The 25719-nt window shown below is 33.0% G+C and overlaps 1 protein-coding gene across 5 annotated transcripts in view; it reads right to left on the bottom strand.

Moving 5' to 3' along the window:
* Nucleotides 1–25719, bottom strand: part of LOC101687504 (pleckstrin homology domain interacting protein) — a 129266-nt gene that overhangs the window by 15224 nt on the left and 88323 nt on the right. For all 5 annotated transcript variants that reach the window (XM_045066237.1, XM_045066232.1, XM_045066234.1 and 2 more), the window contains 13 exons: nt 25449–25680; nt 20113–20232; nt 18325–18432; nt 17648–17772; nt 17434–17516; nt 13381–13492; nt 12927–12988; nt 10451–10606; nt 9089–9209; nt 6228–6353; nt 3531–3600; nt 3139–3189; nt 2716–2865 (listed from right to left, as the gene is read on the bottom strand). In XM_045066237.1, coding sequence (XP_044922172.1) covers nt 2716–2865; nt 3139–3189; nt 3531–3600; nt 6228–6353; nt 9089–9209; nt 10451–10606; nt 12927–12988; nt 13381–13492; nt 17434–17516; nt 17648–17772; nt 18325–18432; nt 20113–20232; nt 25449–25680 — 1516 coding nt within the window. The remainder of the gene's footprint in view (nt 1–2715; nt 2866–3138; nt 3190–3530; nt 3601–6227; nt 6354–9088; nt 9210–10450; nt 10607–12926; nt 12989–13380; nt 13493–17433; nt 17517–17647; nt 17773–18324; nt 18433–20112; nt 20233–25448; nt 25681–25719) is intronic.

The following is a 25719-nucleotide window of genomic DNA, read 5'->3' as shown; positions in this document are numbered from 1 at the left end:
CCATTAAAAAGAATGAAATCTTGCCATCTGCAAGGACACAAATGGAGCTAGGGAGTATAATGTTAAGCAAAATAAATCAGAGAAAGACAAATACTACAGGGTTTCACTCATGCGTAGAATTTCAGAAACAAAACAAGCAAGCAATGGGGAAAAAATGAGAGAAAGAGAGAGACTAAGTAAGAAACAGACTTTTAATTATAGAGAGTAATGGTTACTAAAAGGGACTAAAGACTGCACTTGTCATCATGAGCACAGGGTAATGTATGAAAGTGCTCAATCACTACACTGCACACCTGAAACTAACACCACAGTGTATGTTAACTGGAATGAAAATAAAAACTTAAGACAGTGAAATAGAAAAGAACATATCCAAAATGTAAATTGGGATTTCAGATTTTCCTGTGAAATGAAATCATATAAATGGCCTTAAAAAAAGTACGTATCTGAAACCTTGATTTTTTTTTTTAAAGATTTTATTTGTTTATTTGTCAGAGAGAGAGAGATAGAGAATGAGAGAGAGTGCACAAGCAGGAGGAGTGGCAGGCAGAGGGAGAAGTGGGTTCCCTGAGGAGCAAGGAGCCCAATGGAGGACTTGATCTCAAGACCGTGGGATCATCACCTGAGACAAAGGCAGATGCTTAACCAACTGAGCCACCCAGGTGTCCCTGAAACCTTGACTCTCAAGATAGCTGTGTGTGGTGGGTGAGGGGGTAAGTTAAAGAAGTTATGAAATTGCTTTACGCAATGGTAACATCATCCGAGCAGTGTCTAACCTCTCTAACCTCTTAAGGGTAACTAACAACTTTGACACAAACTATAATTACTTGGATATTGAATATTATGACATATTGTCTTTACAAACTTCACAGATTTTAGGGAAATGTTAAATATATTTATGTAAAACATTTCATTTTTCTTGATTTGTATCATGGATTTCCATTAGTCAGTATAGTATATAGTAACCACTCAATACACTTCTGTTGAATAAATTAATGGGATAGAATATTTAGCATGCTAATTTGCATAAAAATTTAATTTTTAAAATCTTGCTTTAAATATTTGATTAAATTCAATACAAAAGCTGAAGTATGAAGAATATGACTGCTTTTAGTATGCTGCTAGAGTTAGGCTGGCAGTTAAGAGTTAATTCTGAAATATAAAAAGTGATAAATCCAGTTTTCTCCTTGATAACAGTAATAAAAAAAGTAAATAGTCTTGGGGCACCTGGGTGGCTCAGTTGGTTAAGCCTCTGCCTTTAGCTCAGGTCATGATCCCACCGTCCTGGGATTGAGCCCTGCACTGGGCTCTCTGCTCAGCGGGAGCCTGCTTCCCGCCTCTCTCTGCCTGCCTCTCTACTTGTGATCTTTGTCTGCCAAATTGATTAATAAAATCTTAAAAAAAAAAAGAGAAAAAAAAAGTAAATAGTCCTAAGTCTTCACACAACCCTCCATCAAAGGGTACTGTAAGAAACAAGTGATCAAATTAGAATTTTTTCTTGTTTCTTCTACTTGGCTGGTGGAAGGAGAAGCTCTAAATATTGTTCTCATTATTTTAAATACTTACGAGAGACTACATTCTTATAAATTAATTACTCTCTTGGAATACTGCATATAGCTCTGGTGCATGAGATATACAAAATATGGGCTCTTGTTCTCACTTGGCCAACAAACAGCTACATATATTGGAGAGATGCTTAATGTGAGCCTCAGTTCAACATTAGTAAAATGGATACTGTACCAGTATTCAGAGTTGGATATATAAAGCCACTCGTATATACATTTGTGTATGTGTGTGTGTGTGTTACACACATACATATATATATATAGATATATATATATAGATATATATATATATCTTAGGTATTTGTATTCTAGAATTTTCCCCAGAAAGGAAGAGGCAGATATAAGCTTTAATGTTTAGATTCTAGACACCTAAGTATAATTATGCAGTCATGGAAATAGGTCCCTTCCTTATTTTTTGTATGGTTGTTTTAACATTTTTCTTTTGTCCTCAGAGTTTTGCTTTTTGACTATTATTCCAGGAAAAGATTTTTTCATATATATATATCCTAGTCAGGAGTCACGCTTTGTCAAATGTTTCTCCACCCTAGAAAATGTATACAGCCATTAATTCCTCAAATACTGCCCCTCTCCCATTCGGTCTACTCTCTCTCTCACTGAATTTTTTCATCTATCTACCATATCTCTCCTAATCTTTCCGAAAGCTTAAATTTCAATGATTTTACATTTCATTTTCAGAAATTGTATTTAGTTTAAATTTTTAAAAATACCTGCCTCATTCCTTTTCCCACTCAAGTAAGGTCTTTTTTTGTCTTATGCTTCTAATCTCTCCATTTTATCTCTTAAACCAAAATAACAAATTCAAATTTAATTGGCAGCATTTCATTCTTCTTTCTCGGTGGTACATTAAAGTAAGCCATTGGTATTTTAGATTTGATGAAGTATACAGTATTTCAGAAATACTCTTAAACACTCTAAACCAATTCTTTGTGGAGTCTAAGTTTAAGGTTCTTTCTGTTTTAAATACCATACTACTTGACTTAGATGCTCCATATAACCAAATACATGACAACATGTATTTAATAATGAAGAAATAAATGATAATCATAAGAAATAACAACTTAAATGGCTAATTGTTATATGTGAGCTATATAACAAACTGACAGGTAACGAAATTATTTCCAAAAATACTTACTGGATATTCAAGGAGATCTACCGGCTGGCGGAAAGGCTCAGAATCTTCACACTGAAATATGAGATTTAATAATTCTTGACATTGTTTCTTCCATGCTTGAATATCATAAGATTGAGCTCTGTTACGTAATCTTCTTCTAGGCTGATGGTCCTAAAATGAAAATGTTCAAATATAATAATAAAGTAACATTTATACAGTAAAATTTGCATTTTTAATGCAGTCTCATATAATTAGGTAATATACAGTTAATTTAAATAATAGAAAATATCATTCACCTAGTTCTGAAAACCATGTATTTTGTGATAGAAACATATTCGAAGTAACACTTAATCTGTCTTTAAAAATACTGTAAGTTAAACAAAAGCACTTTTAATACATTTTAATTCACATAAAGCACTCCTGCTAAAACGAAAAGTATCTTACCTTTCTCTTTCGGGTAGAAGTTCCTGGCACATCAGCATCTTTCTCTTCTTCCTTTGAAGTAAGGATGTATCATATTCATTAAACATTCTAGACTTCATTTTAGTCTTTAGAGTTCATAGAGTATTATAGCTGTTTATATGCCAATTATTACCTTTAACTTTGGAAAACACACAATGTATGCTGAAACATTTTACAGATTCATTAGAAAGTCCCCCCGCACAATGTTTTAATAACTATAACAAGAAAATTCTGGACCACTTTTTTGAAACCACAGCATTAGCCAAAACTAATTTTCATAACAGCATTTATCTGAAAAATACTGTGTAAATTTCTTTTTATATATAAAAAAAGACCAACATAGTCTGAATGATGAAATATGAAATATGAAATACCTCAGAGTCAGACAAAACTTTCTTCTTCATTGAATTGTACAGTGGAATTAAGTTGTAACAAGTCTGATCCCTAAACAACAAGGCAGTGTTAGTATACAAGATTAGAATTGTAAGATTTTTTTCCCTTTAATTCTGTTAACAAAACCAGATTTTAAGATAAAGTTTGAAGCTAAAGGCTTTCTTCATTGGTTGACTTCAAAACTCTACACCCACCCACCTACCCCCGTCCCTCCACCCTACGTGGAGCTTCCAATTGGTCTGTTTCATTACATGAAACCCAATTCCCACCTCTACAGTCTTTGTTCAGATCATTGCTATATGGCAAACACCTTCTTCCATTCCTCAGCACACAAGGGAACGCTATTACATGTCCTGTCTTCTTCTTTTCATTCTTAAGTGTTTAGTCATTCCCTAAAATTTTGTTTTTTAGTCATCTTCCCTTGTCACTACAGCTTTTGCCCTTTAATCTTATGTATCTGTAGTTCATTGTGTAAATGAATTCTAAGTTCCTATAATTTGCTCGGACTCTTCTGAGATTCCTACCATCATCTAAAATTTCACATGTCTAAACCTTATTTTCACTTCCCAGCCACTCTTCAGCTCCTCCTATTTTCTACAGCATTGCTATTCTTAAAGTAATACATGGGTTTTCACTATTCTTTCCCTTGCGCCTCCTTATTAACCCAATCACTGGCCAAGTTCTGTGATTCTACCTTCAAAATCTCTTGGCTTCCGCCTCTTTCTTATTTCCATAAATTAAACCCTCATCATCTCTTAGTTAGATGTAGCAACCAATCTGCTATTTATGCTTTTTGTCTCTTCTCTATGAGTTAAGATTAGAAATGTATTCAAGGATCTCCATGATCTGACTCAAATTCGTGATTTACTGCTGCTCTTGTACTCTTCTACTTCACCTGATTTAAATTACTTAATTCCCTTAGTAACCCTTTACTTTCCAACCTCATGCTACTCAACCCTACAATGGCTTTCCTTTCATCTAATTTCTCCTAAATCTCTCAATATCTACCTTGTCCATAACAACTTAACACACTTCTCCCCTGTACCTAAAACTCCACTATCAGAAGCTAGAAGTGATCATCATCTAAACTTTCACATAGACTCCCTTGTTAGTTTTTTCCTTAAAATTTCTTTAAAAATTTATCTATGAAATTATACTGGGGTAAATATACATTTCCCTCTCAAGTATCTCTCATATCACCTGATTATGTAAGAAATTTGGCAAAATAACTCAATTAAAAAACAGAATAATCAAAATTGCAAGATATACCTAACATTTGAAAATTACTGTCAGCTAAAAGTGTATAAACATTTGTTATGTACCTCTAAGAAATGCCAGGGATTTTTAGATATATACAATATAAATGCTTTAAATACTAATCTAATAAGGTATTTCAAAATAACATTTGAAAGGAATACATTTTTATAGACTATTCCAAATATAAAAATAATTGTTTCATCTAAATTATTTCACTAAAGTGTGAATTTATATATCATGTGAGTTTATTAATTCCTGTCTCTGGAAAAAGAAACATACATATAACTCAAAATTATACACTCTGTATAATTAAAATATTATAAGCCATTATAATTAAGTTATATAAACAATCTTCCAAGGATAACTAATTCTTAATTACCAGTTTTAAGGGTGGGGGCACAAGGATAATAAAAATAGCTTCCAAACCATTTGGAAGGCAACAGGTTTCTTTAGAGAATTAAGGTAGAGTGTAGGATATAACATTTATTGTACTAATTTCCTTTGGTGTTTTCTTACATTGAAATTACCTATATTCCTTATCAAAAACAAACCCCTAACACCACAAAATGGCACCCTATGATTATTATGAGTAATGAGAATGAAGCTAGAGATGTCTTTTAAAGCACCTCAATAATCCCTGCATGTGAAAGAGACAGTTAACAGCAGGTGACTACTTAAACTTAAATTATAAAATACATTCTCTCTTTACTGGAAAAAATTATCCAATAAAAATAACCTTAATATGAACTCAAGAGTAGTACTTTATACCGAACAGGCGTCATTCCTCTGGTTTCAGTTTAGAAGGCTCAATTCATTCTTTGACTATATAAAATTCCCAAGATAAAATATAAAAGTGTTGCTCCCTTAAATAGCTATAGTTATTATTCTTGGTTTAAGATCAATGAATGAGGAAGTAAACCTAAATTTTAAGAGGAATTTTGAAAGTTAAATTTAGTTTCTGGCTGGACTACTTAAATACTTTTTTACAAACTTGTCAGGGGCAATATAATGTTAAGATGAGAAATTCTTAGATGGAAGACACTCATTTACTGTGAAAATTAAACATGTACACCTCTAAAGTGGTTTCCTTAACTGTTAATTACAGATAGAGATATCTCCTACCTGTAATTATTATTTGGCTTAGAAGAACTATTTTAGGTAAAACATTACATGTTCTATACATGCTTACCCTCATTATTATTGTCCAAAGGTTAGATTTAGAGAAGGATCCATTTTTTAAATGTTAACAATAGAACACAACTGTAACACAACTTTCATGATGTTTAGACAGATGTTATATGCTTTCTATTTTGAATGGAACTAGTTTACAGCACAGCATGTGACATATATATAATTGCATTTTACATTTTTATATTTTACATCTTCAAATAATGACAATTAAGTATGAAAAAACAGCTCACTTTATGAAATGTAGAAGAAGATCAGTCACAAACTTAGCAGATTTCACAATAGGGCTTCCAGGCTCATTAAATGTCCGTGTATTATGCTCTATGTATCGAACTTCCCACATTAGGGAAGAAACTCGCCTTAAACAAACAAAACATAAGTCTTAACATCATTATATTTAAAAATATTTGTACATAATTTGAAACCAAGGCATTCTAACTTTTCAATTACCATCTTATCCAATTACAAGACTCAAAAATTTAAAGAATATATATATTTAAGAAAATATATAACCTCAACTGTGTTAGGGGAAATTAAAGAGAAGCAACATTGTGTATTTGCAAAGACAATGTCGCACCAGTTTAGACACACTAGATTACTGAGTGTCTTCTTTTCTTTCTGAATGTAAAGAAAAATCCAAAGATAACTTCTGGAGTATCATCCAATATGCAGTCCAGTTCTACTTAAAGTAACAAGGAAGAAAATATTCAGAAAATATTACTGATACTGATGTGTGAACAGAAATACAATTATATATAACTTAAATATATACAATTACGGATAGAAGCATACACACAAGGTTTACGTATTCTAAAACAGAACCACAGGCATCTTCAGGGTACTTTACAGAACTGTAAAATAAGGTTTTAGATTAATGCCAAGCAGGGCAAACTGATTAGTATAAGTTTAACAAGAGACAGAACCAGAAGTATCAGAGAGGAAACCATAAACTTCAAGAAATCTGAAGCCAGTGAGTAAGGGAGAAACAATAAAAAGCTGGAACAGTGAAAAAGCACATGAAGGCATAATTTTATTAAATAAGAACATAATTTTGGTCTATTAATTAGGTTCAAAAATAGGCAGTTTCTAATTTGTGGAAGGTCTGTGTTCTTAGATTTTTCTTATATTGGCTACTAAGCTAAGCTAATGCCCAAAAAGCCTGTTAAAGCTGTAATGTACCCTGAAATAAAATACACCTTATTGGTTACCATGATGAGCAGTATTTCTAGGAGTATATTTACAACAATAGTGGGAGATGTCAGAAGCTCATCTTTGTAGCTGTAGTCCAACAATTACTGTATAGTAACAACTCTATCTTCCTTGAATGTAAAGAAATGTATTCTCCCCTATCTTGTTCCATTTTCAAGCACTAAGTCCTATTACTAAGGCTTAGCAACTTAAGGGTCTAGGGAAAAGGAAGGATGTCGCTAAAAATTTCTTCTCCACTTCTAACATGTGGTATTGAAAAAGATTTAAAGAAGTGTACTATGAAGGTAAGATGGCTGGGAGGCACATACAGTAATTTCCTGCTCATCTCTATGCTTTTGACAAGTATTAATTTGCAAACCTAACCAAGATCAGAAAAATCTTTAGAAACTCAAATTTAACATCTTAGTTTTCTTTACCTAGTGATTCTCAATGATTCTGGGTAAGTGATTCTACGTCATATTTGGCAATGTTAAAAGACATTTTTCCTTTTTACAACTAAGAGCTGCTATTGCACCTCAGTAGTAGAGGCAAGGATAGCCCCTCACAATGAAGAATTTTCTATCCCTAATTATCAGGAATGCTTTTGTTGAGAAACCCTGCTTTAGTAAGTTAAGAAACAATAAACAGTGTTTTCAGTGCAGGAACACAAAGTACCAAATTAGAATCATAATTTAAGTAAAAAAATAACACCAAACGCACACTTTATATTAAAAATATAAATACAAAATACTGGGGCGCCTGGGTGGTTCAGTTGGTTAAATATCTACTGTTGGCTCAGGTCCTAATCCCAGGGTCCTGAGATCGAGCCCCAGGTCAGGCTCCCTGCCAAGTGGAGAGTCTGCTTCTCCCTCTCCCCCTGCTTGTGTGTTCTCTCTCTGTCAAATAAATAAAAATCTTAAAAAAAAAAAAAAAAAAAGAAAGAAAGAAAAATACAAAATATAAATAAAAGTTTCCCTAAGTTAAAATAAATAATATAATGTAAAACAACTGCAGTAATACAAAATTGGCCACAGAAAGAACTTTTTAAAATGCAATTATTTAAATTAAAATGTTGTGGGTGCCCGGGTGGCTCAGATGGTTAAGCATCTGACTCTAGATTTCAGCTTAGGTCATGATCTCAGGGTTGTTAAGACAGAGCCCCAAGATTTTTTCCCCTCCCCACCCCCACCATTCCTGCTCTCTAATAAATAAGTAAATAAACCAATCAACCAACCAACAAAATGCTGTGAGTCTTCTAAGCAAAAGTTATGAAGACCAGAAGTATGACTTTTTTATGTGAAAGCTATAGGCTTAAATTCACTTTTCTGTAAAGACATTCCAGGCAATAAAACTACAATGCCTATCCAAGATTAGAACTCAATGTTTACTGAAATTGTTAACTAGACAATGCAAATTAATAGAAATTAGGTCTTTGTTAACTCCATTATTTCAAGCTAATCTACAACTATGAAAAATATCCTGAATTCTCAACTTCAAGTATTTATAAGCTAAATATAAACAAAATAAGAAAAAAATATGCAACTTTTTAATATTGTTCTATGAAAAAAATCCATGAAAAAATATTTCAATGTGATGTCTAAAAGAAAACGAGATACTCTGGCATGCTTTATAAATTATAGTATGAAGACAGCACCAACTCATATTAGCAACTAGAAAAAACTATCTATGAATCGTGTTCCAAATCTACAGACCAGCAGCATCAGCATCCCAGGGAACTTGTTAGAAATGTAGAACCTTCAGGTCCCACTAAAATTACTGAACCACAGACTGCATTAAAAAAAAAAAAAAAAATCCCCAGGTGATTTGTATGCACAGTAAAGTTTCAGAAACACTCAAGGATCATTTAGTTTTCTTTTGGTAGCAGCTACAGCAAATGGGTTCTAACCTGTAAAACCTGTTTTCCAGTCTTTGTTTAATTGTACTTAAATCCGTTGGATATGCCACTACAGTGCAATACATGGGATAGGCTTGTAGATCCACAGGGGCCACAAATGCTGAAGCAATATCTAGAATTAAAAAAAAAATACCTTATATGTTTTTTTTTTACTGTTTAAAATACTCCACAGACAATTCTGCTTGATTTAAGATAAATTCTGATCCACAAAACCACTACACTGCCATTGTCTTTTCATAGTAAATATAGTTTAGCTAGACTAATACAGTCTCACTGCTTATTAAGTCTACATTTATACTGCAAAATTCTAGGTATATCTGTTATTCAGATTCCCTTGGAAGACAAGAAATGACAGACAATACATAAATCTGACCTATTAAGTACACATAAATTTCTGTACTAAAAACTTAGCCATTCCTGAATCTGTAGGTTTTTGACATTCTGTCAATAACATAATAACACATTCCATCCAAATGTAACCCGACTTTCTCAGAACTTATTGCCTTAATTCTGTGAAATATTATGCAAGCACTCAGAGAAGAAACAGATCCAGAAGTCTTTGACTCAATGTCATTGACCAAATGGTACACAGTAAACTGAACCTGGCAAAGAAGGGTTTTTATTTATTTAGGCTCATTCATATACAGTATAAGACAACCTTCTATGCTAAAATACTATTAAAATTACTATTAAAATTATTTAAGATATTTAGGATACTCTTTAAATAAAGTGTTGGCATATTAAAAAAAGACTTCCAATGAAAATATTATCCAATATGTCTCCAGTCTCTTCACCTCTAAATCATAATTTTTTCCTCTTTGAAGTCTGATTCCTTACTGACAGGGGGGTTGCTACAAACCACCACACTCGTTTAAAGTTGTTTTAAAAGCCCAGAATTCAGATAACAACAAGTTCTGTGGCACTGGTTTTTTTTTTTTTTTAATGAGACAAAGCAGTTCAATATTATCTTCCTTCCTGTTAGTTAAGGGGAGAACTGGTACAGCTATCCATATTTACCTTTCAATCCTCCTCTCCAAATTCATATCATGTCAGCTTACTTAGGTTGAAGGATTTCAAATCAAGTTCTGAAGGATCCAGACTTTTCACAGGTACCCCTGGCATTTCTGGGGGCTCTCACTCTAAAACTCAGCTACAGCAACCCCATTTTTAATTGTTCTAGATACCCAAAAACTACGTAAGGTCTCATTTTAGAAAAAGAAAGAAATTCCACTTAAAAATGTTTGAAAGCCACTGACATGATATTGCAAAAAGAAATTTTATTGAATAAAATTTTTCCTTTCCTTTGCTTTCTGCCAGTTTTTTCTATATTCCTGTGTTACTATTATTATTTACCTAGTGTCATCAACTGGTTTATTCCTGCAACAATTCTTTCACATTCTTCATCCCTGGGATTGGAACCCCATTCTCCATCAAGAGGTTTATAGATCAACGATCTGCACTCAACATCAGTTAAAGGAACACTAGTACCTAGTTCTTCAGGAAATACAGCTGAAATACACAGAAAAGCAAATTTAGTGAAAATTTGTGATTTCTGCTATCATTCAGGTTACCTTTAGAAAGTAGAATTCACATTGTCAAAAAAACTAAAATGTAATTTTGTAAATATCTGGTTAGTGTGTATTTTCATTAAAAAAAGTATGTTTCAAGGGTCAATAAAATTTATATTTTAAAACATTAATTTTATAAATAATTCTCTAGATGAGCACATAATTACTTCTCCAAAATTATACCTGACAATTTGCTCAACTATCAGTTTCAGGTAAAGGACAAAGTATTTCTATAAAATGATGCTTAACCTTGCAAGTTTTCTGAATCTTTTCATGATATAATCACCAAATTTATTTTAATGAAACATACACGCAAAACTGAACCAAAGTGGTGTTTTTCACAAGCACTTCAAAGTCTTAACTTTTTTTTAGTGTAGGAACAGAGAGAATTATCAATACTAACAGATGATTCATGTTTATTGCTTTTAAATTACGAAGGTATACTTTCTGCATACATTAGGAAGGGTGGTGACATAAAACCTACAAATCTGCTAAGTAACTTTCTCTGAACTAGATTTCATCAGAGAAACACTGGAAAATATGCTACTATTTGTATACAAAATTCTTCCTCCTCAAACAATGTAATTAAACCACAGGATGCACATGTATATGTATGCAGACAGAACAAAAACAACAAAAATCCCCCCTTCACAAACAGATATATTTAGGTAGGAAACAAATAGTGTATTAATGCCACTAATTCATTTCAAAAAATACACCAAGCAATACAACACTGACTAGGTTCATTTCTCTCATACACAGTTGTCCAATGTGACAGCAACCTCAAACTTAAGAAAGAAAAGAAAAAAAGATAAGCTATGTAACATCATTATAAGTTGTTCAAGATATTTTATAGTTTCAGGATGGCAGGGTCGTTCAGTCAGTTAAGCATCTGCCTTTGGCTCGGGTCATGATCCCAAAGTCCTGGGATCGAGTCCCTCATCTGGCTCCTTGCTCAGCGGGAGCCTGCTTCTCCCTCTGCCTGCTGCTACCCCTGCTTGTGCGTGCTCTCTCTGACAAATAAAATCTTAAAGAAAAGATATTTAATAGTTTCAAAAAGCTCTAATTTAGCAGTGAGATGAAAAATATGTTATTGGTATTAAATTTTCAAAATGATAATTTCTAGAAACTATTCTTAGATAATATCAGCATGTCTTTTTTCTCATTTCTAAGGTTTTCCTGATTGGATTTAATTTTTCCAAGTTATCTTTTCTCTGATTTTTTAGAATATAATAACTAGTGAGCAACTCCATTATAAATGATAATTTCTATTATGTCACAAGATCTTTTTCCCTTTTGTTTTTTAAAGTCTTTATTCTTACCTGATGGGAAAAGTGATATATTGTAGGAAAAAAAAAATACACAGTAATGTAAAAGATAATTTGTGGAAGTCATTAGAGTCCCATCCTTTATAAATAATCATGATTAATATTCTGGTATATATATTCTTTCAAATCCTTTTATACATACACAATTGTGTGGGCTGTATTTTTTAAAAAATAGAAACAAAAATGGGCACTGGAATAGATGAAAAATACAATCTGCAGGCTTCAGCTACACTGGCTTTTTCTCAGTCCAGGAAGATGACTTACTGCCTAAGGCTAACTCCCAAGTCTAAGGCAATTATCAGGCCATACGCAAGTAAAGAGATATTATTAGCAGTAGTAAACTACTACTTGTGGAGGTCCTTAAATGCGTAAGGTTCTATAATAAGCACTTTACACACAAGATGTCATTTAATTCTCACAGAAGCCCTGTAAGGTGTTAGTTTACAGAATTTCAAAGACTGAAGTCCTAAAAATCTGAAGTTTTGAGACTGTTAAAAAACTTGTCAAAATGACCTAGATAGAATATGGCAGTGATATGGTATGAATCTAGGTCTCACTCAAAATGCTGAACTCTTAATATTTTATCTTCTTATTTTCAAGTGTTCTGCTGAAGTTAGAAAAAAAAAAAATCTTTGTTCCCAAGTGCTTACCTTCCAGGAGTGAACAGTAATTTTCATATTTTGCTGTTAACTAACTTCAATCTTTCCTGTTAGATTATAAATTCCAAGTGGACAAAGATTATGTCTATCTTGTTCACTGCTATGCCTTCCCTACCTCCAATCCAAGGTCAGTGACAAGTGTACAATAAATAACTACCGAATGAGTATTTTCTATATGGTCTTCATAACAACCCTACGCAGTAACAAGACAGCAAATCAGACTCCTTATTTAAGAAATTAATTTTGTAACACAAAAAGCCCAATATACACTTACCATTATTAGGAATAAGCTCCATATCCCAAGGACTCATCTTTTCTGTATCTCCATTGTCCCAGCTTAAAGGAAGGAAAATCCCTATGTTAAAAAAAATCTAAATACTATGTTACAAGTTTTATAAAATCACATTATAAAAACTATTGCTTCAAATGTTTAAAAGAATTCAAGTGTTTAAAAGAAGTGTCTTTGTCACTTTATATTAATAAATGGGGAAAACATTAAAAGTACGTCAAGCTGGGGGCACCTGGGTGGCTTAGTTGGTTAAACATCCAACTCCTGATTTCGGCTCAGGTCATGATCTCAGGGGTCATAAGATTTAGCCCTGGCTGTACTGGGCCCGGAGCCTGCTTAAGACTTTCTCTTTGTTTTCTTCTGCATCGCCAATCTCCCCACCCCACCTCCCCCTGCAAGGTAACCAAGCTAAACTAAAATACAACAAATACTCCCTTACCAAACGTTATAGCACTGAAACAAACTATCAGGGTACTCTGGCTGAAGAGGTTCCTGGCTTTCAATTGTTCCAAACCACCAAGCATCATCTATGACTGATCTGAAACGGTCACCTAGACAAAAATAAAAGCCATCTCATTACTCTGAAATTTATTGCTGCTGTTGTTACTCCTTTCTCCCAAAATATTCCTTTAAGATACTTAAACTATTGTATAATTTCAGGAAACATATAAAAAGTGACCTACACACTCCAAAATAAATAGATGAATAAAATCGGCAATATTGAGGAAAAAAATTATTTAATAAATATACCAGTGTGACTTACCAGTTTCCAGTACCATACATCTTATTAGGGTCAGGAGAAATTCACACTTAGGTTAAGCATTTTTACCAATCTAGAATTTTAAATTCATCATTAGGATTATGCCCAAACTCCTCATTCAAATAAAAGCATGGTTTAGATAATTTATGCCCAACAAATATTTTTATTTGTAATTTCTTGCTTTCTATAGGCAAGTTCCTCCAACAATCAAGACTCTAGCCTAGAAACAATAAAAAGAAAACATCCAACCTGCCTTCCTTCATGTCAATCATCCTGGTTATAACACTCATGTATACACTCACTTTCTCTTTTCTATAAAAACAAGAGAGTAACAAAAACAACTAATCTTTATAAAACAAACAGAACTCCTTGTGTTCCTTTCCTTAGCTAACTGCATTCAGCTACTATCCTGCCACTAAAACTACTTCCACCAAAGACCCTAATAAACTATCTTCTCAGCTTCCTGCCATGTCATATGAAACTGTAAATCACTCTCTTCCTTTCTGCCACTCTTTCCTCTTCCTTGGCTTACACAGAATAGAGTGTTTTTTCTCCTAGTAAGCATAGGTTAGGGTCTGAAAGACTTGAGTTCAAATAACTTATCTGTGTGATTTCAAACAAATTAATTATTTTAGAACTCATTTGAGTAAGTTTCATTTTCAAACCCATAAAGAGAAAAGTATTTGTTTATATTCTTTTTTATCAAAAACGATTTAAAAGTTTATAGAGACATACAGCATAAAACGAATTAAAAATTAAAAAAAAAAAAGATAAAAAAACTTAATGACAAAGAAGAAAAGTTAGGAGCCAGGAGTAAGTTAATAGAACACAACTGCATGTTTTCAAGTTATATTTAACTTTGAATGGGTATGCATTGGGGCCTAAATTTAGATTCAAGCATTCTAAAGATTATTTATTTATTTGTCAGAGAGAGAGAGAGAGACAGACAGACACACACACACACACACAGAACTGGGCTCCCTGCCGAGCAAGGAGCCCAATGTGGGACTCCATCCCAGGATGCTGGGATCATGATCTGAGCCGAAGGCAGCTGCTCAACCAACTGAGCCATCCAGGTGTCCCAGATTCAAGCATTCTAACAGCCAGTGATAAGAGGAAAAGATGATCTATTACCAGATAGTCCCTAATTGCTCTTTAGATGCATCTTACTGACACTGAACTTAGTGAGAAGATACCATATAATTAATAAACCATATAATTAATAAAAAGCATTCTCGACACACCACAACCTCAAACACAATGATGAGTTTCAAAGAGCTATTTTTTATGATCCTACATACACTAATGACATTATGCTAAAGAGGAAGAAATGGGTAATGTATGCCTAACCACAATGAACAATAATGTAGAAAGATAACAATGAAATTAAATGGGGAACAGAGTATACCATTGGAGCAAGTTTTAAAAATTTTAAATGGCTATCAGTAGATAGATGCCCATTTCCTCAGAAATAAAAGACCAAGTAGTACTAACTTTAGAAGAAATCATTCATCTATAAATTTAGGGAGGAAAAAAAAGCTATGATCCAGATGAGAAAATTCCAATGTACATCCATCATTTGAAATATCTCTTTGATACGTCTATTGCTTGCCATACTTCTTTACTTAGGTTGTTATCAACTCATTTCTGGAATATTCCTAGATTCTAACCACTAATATTTGTTCTGCAATTTCCTGGCAGATGCAGGTCTTTAAAAAAATAAAATTTTTCAGTGACACACGCAAGTAATTTAAAAACAAGTGTACCAAAGGCTTATAATCAAAACCAAAAAAAATCTTTAATTCTTGTAACTATTTCTTAAATTTAGATTTCTAAATAATTAGAGCTATTTCTTCACTTCCCAATTTTAGACATTAAGTATAGACCTCTCCATATAATTGTATGTAATTATGTCTATTTTATTTAATCTGTATCATCTCTATCATAACTATGTAAATATTGTTTGCTACAGAACCAAATAGCACACAATTCCCTTCTTCTATAATTCTGTATAATTGCTTCACTTTTTTTTTGTGTGATTGGTTTTCTCGGGACTTACAATTAAGTAAATGCTTTAAGAGCTTAATCTATAAAACATTCTTCGACATAATTTCCAACAAAGTCAGACATGTTAGATAATTCATCAGTTCCATTTTCTGTCTTTCCTGAAGACTTTGCTCTTGGAGGACAACAACTTTTGAACTAGTCATTTTACAGATTTGCTGGTACAGATGCTATGCTGAGACTTCGAACTATTACTGGGAATTCATTTTGGCTCTTTCCTATTCTGGATTTCCTGTCTCCTGGAGGACTTTCATGTCTTTCCTTTCCTTGGTTCATTACATTATTTGATAGAACAAATCTTTCAGAGCTTCCAGGAAAATGGTGTAATGGAATTTATAGGGAATGTAAATTCTTTTTGATAATGCCCCTGTCTCTAATTTTAGTAACTTGCATTTGTCCTAATTTTTAGAATACACATGTAAATTTGTATTTACAAATTTTACCAAGACCAAGTTGGTAAAGTTTACCAAGTTTACCAAGACCAAATAAGACTTATCACCATTCCAATGCCTTCCAATGGCACTGGAGGAGAGATGGACTGGCCTTACCAACTGATGTGCTTTTTCAAACCAAATACACCATATAATTACCACAACCCACTCCAAGATGACAAAGAGTGGCCCTGTTTGAAAATTTAAAAAATACTCAAATGAAGTGCACATCCATGTGACCATAAATTAATGTATCTTAAATGCCTGGAAACTTTTAAGAATTTTAAAGTTTCGGGCGCCTGGGTGGCTCAGTGGGTTAAGCCGCTGCCTTCGGCTCAGGTCATGATCTCAGGGTCCTGGGATCGAGTCCCGCATCAGGCTCTCTGCTCATCAGGGAGCCTGCTTCCCTTCCTCTCTCTCTGCCTGCCTCTCCATCTGCTTGTGATTTCTCTCTGTCAAATAAATAAATAAAATCTTAAAAAAAAAAAAAAAGAATTTTAAAGTTTCTTTGAGTCTTATTTACAATATTAAGTTTAAAAATTACAACAGATTAGACCAATAAAAGAAAAATGCCAGTTCAGCTTTGGTCCCAAATTATTGAACATTTTGAACTGGAAGATGTCTTTTGCTTCAACTGTGAATTTCTGTTACATTTTTAGATGAAAATTTAATTCAACACATAAAACAGCTAAAGAAATAGCTATAAATAGTTTTATAACCATTACCAAATCTGAGAGAGAAATTTCAGCATCAACGAGATTAAAAGGACAACTGACCTCTGAACAATATAGTGTGTAGGTCCACTTATACTTGGGATTTTTTTTCCCTGATACAGTACAATACTACAAATGCATTTTTTCTTCCTTATGATTTCATAACATTTTTTTTCTCTAGCTTCCTTTACTGTAAGAATAGTTATACAAAACATATTTCTTGATTACATATGTCATCAAGTAAGGCTCTTGGTCAACAGTAGGCTATTAGTAGTTAACTCTTAAAGGAATTAAAAGTTACACACAGATACTCCACTATGCAGTGGGTTAGCACGCCTAACCCTTGCAGTTGTTCAATGGTCAACTGTATTTTAAATAGCTGACATTATTACATCTTCTTACTTTGTTATTAACATTCCCACAAATGGCAAGAAGATTTATCTTTTTTCTGAATCATTAAAAATAGTAAATCAATTATATTAAAAAAATAACAAACATGTATGTTTTCTAAATGAATTACCCACCTATGTTCCACCGCCTATATTTTGCGTCATCAAACTGTTGTCTCAAGACGAGAAAATCTATAACATCAGGCATATCGTGGTATCTAATTACAAACAGAAACAAACTGATTAGGTCATATACTAAAATTACCTAAAATAAGTTAAAATTTATCTGAATTATCTTAAAAAACAATGTACAATACTAAGAAACACTGCCTCCTTCGATAGTCCTTACTTCATGGTAAATGATCCGCCAGTCAGTTTACCGGTATCAGGATCTAGAAAAGCAAGTTTAAGGCAGCAAAGGGTAGGCAATCCCACTTCATACTTTATGCCAACTATTTTCATCAGTTCTTGTTCCTAGAAAGATATAGAAAATAAACCATCTTCACAAAATAAATCATAAAATAAACTGATAAATATAATCAAAACATTTCTCTCAATCTTGATCTAGGTGGTGATTATTAATTTGTGCACACAAAACTTTCCTGACCTGTGTACTGAGGCATATTTGTGCCCTTTAGAATTAACAAACTTTACCTCAGTAAAATCTTTTTTAAAAAGGGAAAGATTTATTGAAATGCAAGTTTTCTAATACCATTCCAAAGACCTCTACAAAATTTTGAACTCTGGCTAATAAGTCTAAAACTACTTATTTGCAAATATGAAGTTTACCTTAGACATCAGTGTTAACTTTCACTATAATTACACTTTGTACCCAAATTATAAACTATCAGAATACATAAATTCAATCTTATATTTCTTTGAAAATTAAATACCTCTTAGTCTCCACGATTGCTCCAATTAAAAAATAAATGTTCATGAAACACTTCCTTATGGTGAAAAGAGTAACGTTCAATACAACTTTCTACATAATACAAAACTGCACCTTTTAAGTAATAAACACCATACCCGTAGTTCCATTTTATGCCATGGCTGTTTTTTGGGATTGATACTATAAATCTTATTTTTCCGGGCCATTTCAACATAAGCTTCATGTCCCTGCCGGAAGTAATAAACCTAAAAAGTAAATCAAAGTCACAATTTTAAACCCTGCATGTTTCCTATAACCCAAGATGCAAGGTATCAGTTAAAATTGCAAAGAGAGAATTTAGTATCCTTTCAAAAGAAATTCCAATATTTTGATATTTCTTCCTTCTTTTCTTCAAATTGTCCTAATGCCGCTTAATCATAAATAAAGTGTTCTAAATAACATTACTTTGGTTATACAGTGAGAGTATAAAATGAGCAGTTTGTTTCACTGTTTTATTTTTGCATTCAATGTAAGTTGACCTATGCTGTAAAACAAAGTAAATTGTAACTAGGAGTCATGATCAGTTTATTATTCACGTATTTTGGTAACAAGTGGTTTGTACATATGCAGTAACTTTGAAATGAAAAATGTATTTTTCAACATATTTTATCCTTATAAAGAAACTTATCCTCGTTTTATGAAGTTCAGATTTAAATGACACCTGACTACCATCTTGGTATCTACTGGCACTTGACACAGTAAGTCTGATACCAAGTATTCTTCCCACTATAAAAAAACAGTGGAGCTTGTTAACAAAATGTTACTAAAATTTTTTAAAATGCTATTAAGATTTTGGGATATCCACTATTCTACGTACTTTCCTTCTATTCATTAGTATCACTATTGCTCCAACTGTTTGAAATTTCAAAAGCATAATACTAAATAATGAGAACTTACCTGTTTAAGCACCAACAATTAAAAAGACAACTTAAACACTGTGAAATCCTTATTCAATAAGGATTTATAAACTTTCTAGCTATCTCGAATATATTAAATGTAATTTAATCAAGCATCTTCTTGATGCTCAAGGATCTGTTAGGCTCTATCATTGTACTAAATTACAGTAATACAGAAACGTTCTGTGCTCTTCAAGTCTTCTTAAGTAGGTTGCCTAAATGAATTTTTTTCAGACTACTCTTTAGTTACTCCAGCATTAAAAATGTTTTTGTTTCTTTTTTTTTAAACTGTCAACTGTCACTTGCCACTTTCTATTGCTAATTAGTGTGATTTGCTAAAGAAGCCCATATTGTACTTCCTAATTTATTACTGCCCATCTACTGGCTGCCAGATGACTGCTTCTTAACACTTGTGCATAAAATAAGAAGACATGAACACTGGACTGGGAAATTCTGATCTAAGATCTTAAATTTTCATTTCAAATTCATAAGTACCTAGTCCAAAATGATGACCAATCATATTTTCCTTGAAATATTTTTGATTCTAGCAAATTTTTAAAAAGATCTAATTATAAACACTGTATTTAAATGAAATCTTATCAAATAAAATTAAATAAAAATAAAATGCTAAATTGCATTTTTCCTTTAAAATGTTATGTATTTAAACCTTAAGCTAAGAAAAACAAATTTTTAGAAAGAGAAAATCAGCAGTAGAATCCTCTTATTAAAAAAAATACTAGTTTTTAAAATGTCAATAAATTTCCATTCTCTTACAACATTTAGTTTTGCTACTACAATACTTAAAAAGTTGCAAGTGGCCTCAGAAAAGATCAGAACTTTCCTAATTATATCTTTTCCATACACAGCTTATAAACATCTAAAATGAGATTACTTTATGAAACTACCGTTTTCTACAGTTTCAAGAGCTATTTTAAAAAGCTTAAAGATACCTCAAAGAAACAAAGACTGTTCTTAAAAGTTTAAAAGTACCTCATCACCCATCTGCGGCACAAATGGACATCTTCGGGGAAGAGTATCTGTAATCCATGTTGAAGGTAACCATTCTTCTAACGTCAAACCATTTTCCGTTAGTTCTCCTACAGCCAATCTCTAAAAGTTTAGAACATTATAAAGTTATATTATCACAAAAACAATCATCTCTCAATCTGTTCTTTAGAATACTGATAGGGGTGCCTGGGTGGTGGAGTAAGTCAAACACCTGATTCTTAGTTTCAGCTCAAGTTATGATCTAGGACTCTGAGACGGAGGCCCATGTCAGGCTCCACACTCAGGGTGGAGTCCGCTTAAGACTCTCTCTTTTCTCTTTTTGCCCCTCTCCTCTGTGCTTTCTTGTCCTTTTAAATAAACAAATCTTCAAAAAAATAAAATAACTATAAAGGTGTTAAATAAAAGGGAAGATCTTTCAACAAAAATACACATTAAGTATTTAAAGACCTTATTTGTGGGCACCTGGGTGGCTCAGTCAGTTAAGTGTCTGTCTTGGGCTGAGGTTATGATCCGGGGTCCTGAGATTGAGTCCTGCATCAGGTTCCCTGCTCAGGGGAGTCTGCATCTCCCTCTCACTCTCCCTCTCTCTCAAATAAATGAGTACAATCTTAAGAAAAAAAATAAAATAACTAATTTTATTTTTAATAAAATAGCTTAACTGAATAATTGAATAGCTAATAACTATGAGCTATTTATTAGCTATTCAATCTTTCCAAATCACTGCATAAAAAAGAACTAGATGAACCAAACAACATTCAGAACAAGACTAGTTTAACAAGATATTCCCATAAACCCCAAAGTGTAAGTTCTGTGTAATCTCCCTCTCAAAATCCTATCAGTTTTATGAGTATTTGTAACAAACCAAGCCTTATACTCCAGTTTTTGTTTTTTTTTTTTATCATAGTCCTGGCATGTTAGTTGGAACCAAATAAGAAATTTTCATATGGGCTGAGTAGTGGAAAATGCAGAAGGTTAATTGTATTGTTTCAGAGGGGTGGGCATTATACAAAGCCCAGAAATATTTTCTCCCCTTTTTGAAGTAGCCAATTCACACCTGGCTCATAAATGGTTTCTAGAAAAAAATGTTTCTATCAATTTTTTTTCCCCCAAACACAATGTCATCAAGCCAGGTCCCTTGCCTTTTTTTTTTTTTTTAAAGTGAGCCCTATGCCTGATGTGGGGCTTGAACTCATGATCCTGAGATTAAGAGCTGCAAGCTCTACTGACTGAGCCAGTCAGGTGCCCCCAGGTCCCTTTAACTTCTGTGGCTAAATATAAAAATAGACCTGTGAGAAAAAGTTTTTTTTAACTTTTGCCCATAAATGGCCATTATTGTCTGGATAAGACTTATGGTTATAAATATGATCATTAAATTTAATAGCTAACTTACCTGGTTTCCTTAAACTTAGGAAAAATGGACTTTCTAACAGCCCTTGAAACCTTAGAGAAACTTCATGCAGTTGACTAAAAGTTTTAGTTGAGTGTTTATATAGTAAGACTTCTAAATTTTATTCTCGTGTTTTTAAAAAAAAGGTAGTTATCATTGAGACTTGACACAAGTTCACTAAAGGAAGTAACATCATAATGGTATATCAGAGAACACTACAGAAAGTACTGCTAACAGCTGTTACTCAGTATTCATTTTCCTCTTATTCCTACTAAACACAACTTGTTTCTCAAACATATCAGGAGTGCTCTCTCTTTGAAGAGTAAGGGAGGGATAAAGGAGTTTGGCATTTACTATATGTGAGAAAGGTCCACTGGAGGATTTTTAGTCCAAAGAGTGATAGAATCTGACTTTTAAAAGATCACTCTGGATTCACCAGAGCAGGGATTTGCAAATTATGGCCCATGGTTTCAAGTCGAGCTGCTTCTACTTTTATAAATCAAATTTTATTGGAACATATCCATATCCATTCATATATCTATTATCTATGGCTGATCTCAGGCTACAATAGCAGGGCAGTGGGTCCCAGAAAAAGTTTGTAGATCCCTACTTTAATGAACAGACCCTAGAGTGAAGAGGGTGGAAGGAGGGAGACAGATGGAAGACTACTGCAGTAATACAACCAAGAGCTTATGGTGGCTCACGTGAGTACAACAGCAGAAGTAGCAAAAAAGCACTCAAGTGCTGAATACATTTAGAAGACAGAGCCACAAAAAAAAATCCCGATAGACTGGATGTAGGATATGAGAGAAAGAAGACTAATTTTTACGATTAACACCACAGTTCTGGTGTAGATAATTGTTAGTGTCAGAAGAGGAGGGCTGGAGAAGGGCAGAGGGGAAAACTTAGAAAATAAATTCTGTATGTGTTATTTTGAGAGATTAAGTCAGAGGATATTTGAAAAGTTAATTTATCCAGTTACTGAGCACCACTGTTACATGACAGAGTTAGAGCCACAGATTTTCAGTTTTATATACTGAAGTTTTGAGTTAAAGTGTGTTTGAAAAAGGTTTCCTCTGACTTAATAGAAAAAGGTAGGGAGAAGTCTGAAAATTGTTAAATTCCAGCCTCAATATGGACTATTAATTGCACCAAGTATTTCTTCCCATAAGGAAAATATCTGTATTGACTGAAATAGCTAAGAACTCTTAAATGAAATCAGGTAAAGTTGGCTATTAAATAGGAATGATCGTATTGATAAGCGTAAGACTATGGTATGGTATAGTCAAGAATCAGGATGATGATAGGTCCCCAATAATTCTTGGGAAACCTAGAATTTTTGGTTTAAGTAGATTTCTATCATATGATATTTACAACCACTCAGGGGATAAACTGCATTAAATATTCCTCAAAATTTCAATTTTTTAAAAAAAATTTTAGAGATACAGGTAATTCACTTCTTTCCTTTCTAATCATGGAAAATTCTTTTAGGTCCACCTCATATTTTACTTATTCTGGAAGCTTTACTTGAAACTCTAAGAAAAGATGCCCTTATTTGATTTCTCAATTACCATCTTTAAAATTAATCTGGCAATTGAATATATTAGTTAATGTGATACTCTATTTTTATCTTAGGGGATTCAAGCAACTTGTTAGTCACACATTGTTTTGAGAATAAGTTACATCTTACACTTTTTACCCACTCTATTGATTTAAGCTGTAGGCACTCAATAAGAAATTTACTAATCTCAGGGCACCTGGGTGGCTCAGTGGGTTAAGCCTCTGCCTTTGGCTCAGGTCATGATCTCCTGAGCTCGAGCTGGGATCCTGGGATCGAGCCCCGCTTCGGGCTTTCTGTTCAGCGGGAAGCCTGCTTCCTCCTCTCTCTCTGCCTGCCTCTCTGCCTACTTGTGATCTCTCTCTGTATTAAATAAATAAATAAAATCTTAAAAAAAAAAAAAAAAAAAAGGAAGAAAAGAAATTTACTAATCTGGTTTCCAGAGATTCTAACAGCATAATGGAAATACATCAGATACATATGAGATAACTTTACTGCATCTCTAGAGATTTTTTTTTTTTTTTTTTTTAAATAGAGACAGTGTGAGTGAGCATGGGGGAGAGAAAGAGAGGGAGACTCTTAAGCAGGATCCATGCCTGCCCAACACAGAACTGAGCTGAAATCAAGAGTTAGATACTTAACCAGACTGAGCCACCTAGGCACCCCTGGAGAAATCTATTTTTAAATAAGCTTTTTTGTTATCTGCCTTACTGTTTTTGCTTAATTTGAATACAATTAGATAGAAAATATTTTCATCTTTTCATACATGCAGTAAATAATAATTACTGAATGATCTTTCAGTTACTTTCCAGCTCTACAATTCTATGCTTAAGAGGGAAATATGTTCATTTGAGACAAAAACACTGAGTAATGAGAACAGTTCTTTCTATCTACTCTTAATTCCACTGGTAGACTAATACCAAGCCATGTGTAAGAAACCAAATTAAAGGAAAGAGTCTATAATATCCTTACACTTCATGATATTTAAAGTTTGTCCCACATAAATTGGCAGCACACAGATCCCATTGTAATACTTCAAGCAAAATAGAAAAATTAAAATATGCCAAACAGTAGCTGGATCCAAATGTGGCACTGCACAAAGAAGCCCAAGGTGTCAGTTTAGGGACAACTACCAAATCAAGAGCAATTAGGTGAAGTAAACTGCACTCTTGACCAAAAAAATTATGTTCTCACAGGGACTTAAACACTGTAAACCTCAAAAGTTCATCAAAACTGTCTTGTGATAAGAAAAAAAAAATTAGCCAGATACAGGGCTAAATCAGTTCTCTTTAATCGATCTGTGTACCACATATGCAATGGGTTAACCTACTTTTATCACCACTGACAACACAGAAGAGAAAAATGTAGGCATATGTGTGATATTCTCTTTGGTAAATCTTCCCCAGACAAAAGCAAAGAAGGCAACAAGAATAGCAGACTGTGGGACCCAAATTAAAGTAATTCATAATTATAAAGCTGAAATGAATAAGAGCTCAAGTGAAGCAGATAAAATAAACATTTAAAACAGATGTATTCTTAAATTTTTCAAAGCTCTCTGGAGAGAAAGACCTTCTTAGTCTCCCTAGCATTTAATTCTATATTTGACAACTTACATTTAATTCTAAAAATGAAAGAGGTTGAAAAAAAAATCTTCCTTGGATATTTTCAATTTAGTCTTTTAGGGAACAGAAAACATGTCCCTTCTATTTCATATAGCTCTTATTTTTTAAAAGAATCCCATTTCCATAAGAGCTGACAAACCTTACTTCTGTTAACATTTATTTCTTATGTTCTCTGATCTGTCTCGAATTATCCACAGACCAAAGATGAAGTAACAAACTAATACTGCTACTGACCTAAGGACCGTCTAATTATGGCTCACATGTTCCGTAAATTAATGAAAGCCTGTTAACAGTAGTGTCCTACTTTAGATTCATATTTGTCTAGTGGTCATCTGTAACAAGTTCTGCCATTATTATTCCAGGTGTTGTGCACTCTATGCGTTCTGGTTATTTTCAGCAATAAAATTAACAATATGGTTAAAAAGTAAAGGCAAGTATGTTTTGTAACATTTTTATATACACAAATGAATAAATCCCACCAGAATATAAATAAAACTCCTCTTAAGATTACATGTTCAATATTTAGAATACAATAATTCTGTAAGTAAATATATTCATGTGCTAAACACTGAGAACTTGAGTAAATTAAATGTTTTGTTATTATAGTATATTCTACTACTGTGTACTTGAGTTTTTTCCAATACTACTAGTATCCTAGTACACCTCAACAATGTTTATGTTCATCAATAGCACTTTTAAAATGAGTGCTTTTGTTTTGAGAGAAAACAATTTATATTAAAACAAAATCAACCTTTTGTTTTCTTTCTTTGGGCTTCTTTTTCTTTGGTGATATTTGTCCATCTTTTTCTTCATTTACTTTTTTCCTTTCTTTTTTAATCTGTTTTTGCTTCTGTTTTTCAGATTCTTCTTCTTCATCTGAACTGCTTTCTGCTTTCTTGGTTTTATGCTTGGGAACTTTCTTTGGTGGTTGCAGATTAATTCCTGCATCTGCTGTCCAGTCAGAATAATCACTAGAGTAGTCACTAGAAGGCAAAAAGGGATTTAAAAAATATTTATACTAG

Source organism: Mustela putorius, unplaced genomic scaffold (genome assembly GCF_011764305.1).
Source record: "Mustela putorius furo isolate JIRA1106 unplaced genomic scaffold, ASM1176430v1.1 tig00003863_pilon_pilon_pilon, whole genome shotgun sequence".
NCBI lineage: Eukaryota > Metazoa > Chordata > Mammalia > Carnivora > Mustelidae > Mustela > Mustela putorius.
This window is presented reverse-complemented; position numbering and strand designations above follow the sequence as displayed.